This window comes from Aplysia californica, unplaced genomic scaffold (genome assembly GCF_000002075.1).
Source record: "Aplysia californica isolate F4 #8 unplaced genomic scaffold, AplCal3.0 scaffold03026, whole genome shotgun sequence".
In the NCBI taxonomy this organism is placed as follows: Eukaryota; Metazoa; Mollusca; class Gastropoda; order Aplysiida; family Aplysiidae; genus Aplysia; species Aplysia californica.
In genome coordinates, this window is record NW_004800296.1 from 1,659 (window position 1) to 3,112 (window position 1,454).

At 47.4% G+C, this 1,454-nt stretch overlaps 1 protein-coding gene across 1 annotated transcript in view; it reads left to right on the top strand.

The window, feature by feature from the left end:
• The window catches only part of LOC101859151 (transcription initiation factor TFIID subunit 1-like), a gene marked incomplete at its 5' end in the record, with an annotated part of 2,061 nt that extends 987 nt beyond the window's left edge, over window positions 1-1,074 (top strand). Inside the window, 2 exons of the mRNA XM_005113515.2 lie at window positions 1-8; window positions 848-1,074. Of these exons, the coding sequence (XP_005113572.2) occupies window positions 1-8; window positions 848-1,066 (227 nt within the window). The remainder of the gene's footprint in view (window positions 9-847) is intronic.
• Window positions 1,075-1,454: the final 380 nt, after the last annotated feature.

Below are 1,454 nucleotides of genomic sequence, written 5' to 3' on the forward strand. Positions count from 1 at the left end.
GCACTCAGGTGACTGACCGCCGGGCTAGAGGGTTACGACTCACCGGACCCCGCTAGATTCTGTTGACTGCCGGGCTAGAGGGTCATGACTCACCGGACCCCGCTAGATTCTGTTGACCAGTCCAAATCTGATTCCCTGTAAAGACTTCTCTGTTGACACCCACCCCTTGGCGCTCATATGACCTTATGCAGTTGCGAGCGCCGTAAAACCCTCTACTAAAACACAAAAAGACCCTCTAATCTTCGGCTCCTATATAACCTTACTGTGTTGCAAGTGCCGTAAAACTCTTTCGGGAAAAAAAATTGCGTCTGTTCTCTCTCTCCCCAGTTGTCCTACTTATAGTGTCTGTTTGTTCTCTGTTCATCTGTTCTCTTCCTCACTGTATTCGTCTGTTCTCTCTCTCTCTCTCCCCAGTTGTCCTACTTATAGTGTCTGTTTGTTCTCTGTTCATCTGTTCTCTTCCTCGCTGTATTCGTCTGTTCTCTCTCTCTCTCTCTCCCCAGTTGTCCTACTTATAGTGTCTGTTTGTTCTCTGTTCATCTGTTCTCTTCCTCGCTGTATTCGTCTGTTCTCTATCTCTCTCCCCAGTTGTCCTACTTATAGTGTCTGTTTGTTCTCTGTTCATCTGTTCTCTTCCTCGCTGTATTCGTCTGTTCTCTCTCTCTCTCTCTCCCCAGTTGTCCTACTTATAGTGTCTGTTCTCTGTTCATCTGTTCTCTTCCTCACTGTATTCCTCTGTTCTCTCTCTCTCTCTCTCTCTCCCCAGTTGTCCTACTTATAGTGTCTGTTTGTTCTCTGTTCATCTGTCCTCTTCCTCACTGTATTCGTCTGTTCTCTCTCTCCCCAGTTGTCCCGTGAGAAGGAGGAGGCGGAGCGGCGAGAGTTGCAGCGCATGCTCAAAGGAGAGATCGCAGACAAGGACAAGAAGAGCAAGACGAGCAACTCCAAGGAGGACGACATGATGGTAGATTTCTCCTTCCCCTTTCTTTCCATCCGTCGACAACTTAGTCTTGCTTCACACCCCAGGCCTGTTGGGCGCTGTGGGCGTTTATTTTTTTGCCTTTAACGCTTTGTTTGCCGTCACATCTCGCCGATCGGTGATGTTTACCACCCAGTTTCTTTGGATTTTCCCCAAAATGCCTTTTGCTGTTGCTTGCGAGGGTTTTTACTTCATGAGCCTTGTGGTGGCAAAGTATTAAGAAATAGTTGTCGCGAAGTCAGTCAAGTTGGTGAAAGTTAATCAAGTCGGTGAAGCTAGTCAAGTTAGTAAAAGTCCTTCCCCTTTCTCTCCATCTGTCGACGACTTAATCTCTCTTCATATCCCAGGCCAGCGGGGCGTTGTGGGCTGTTATTTTTTTGCTTTTAGGAAATCGTTATGGGTGGTCGGCGGGTGCTCTGGTGTGGTTTGCTTCTTCTTTCCTATCAAACATCTAGCAACCTATATCTCCCTTCTT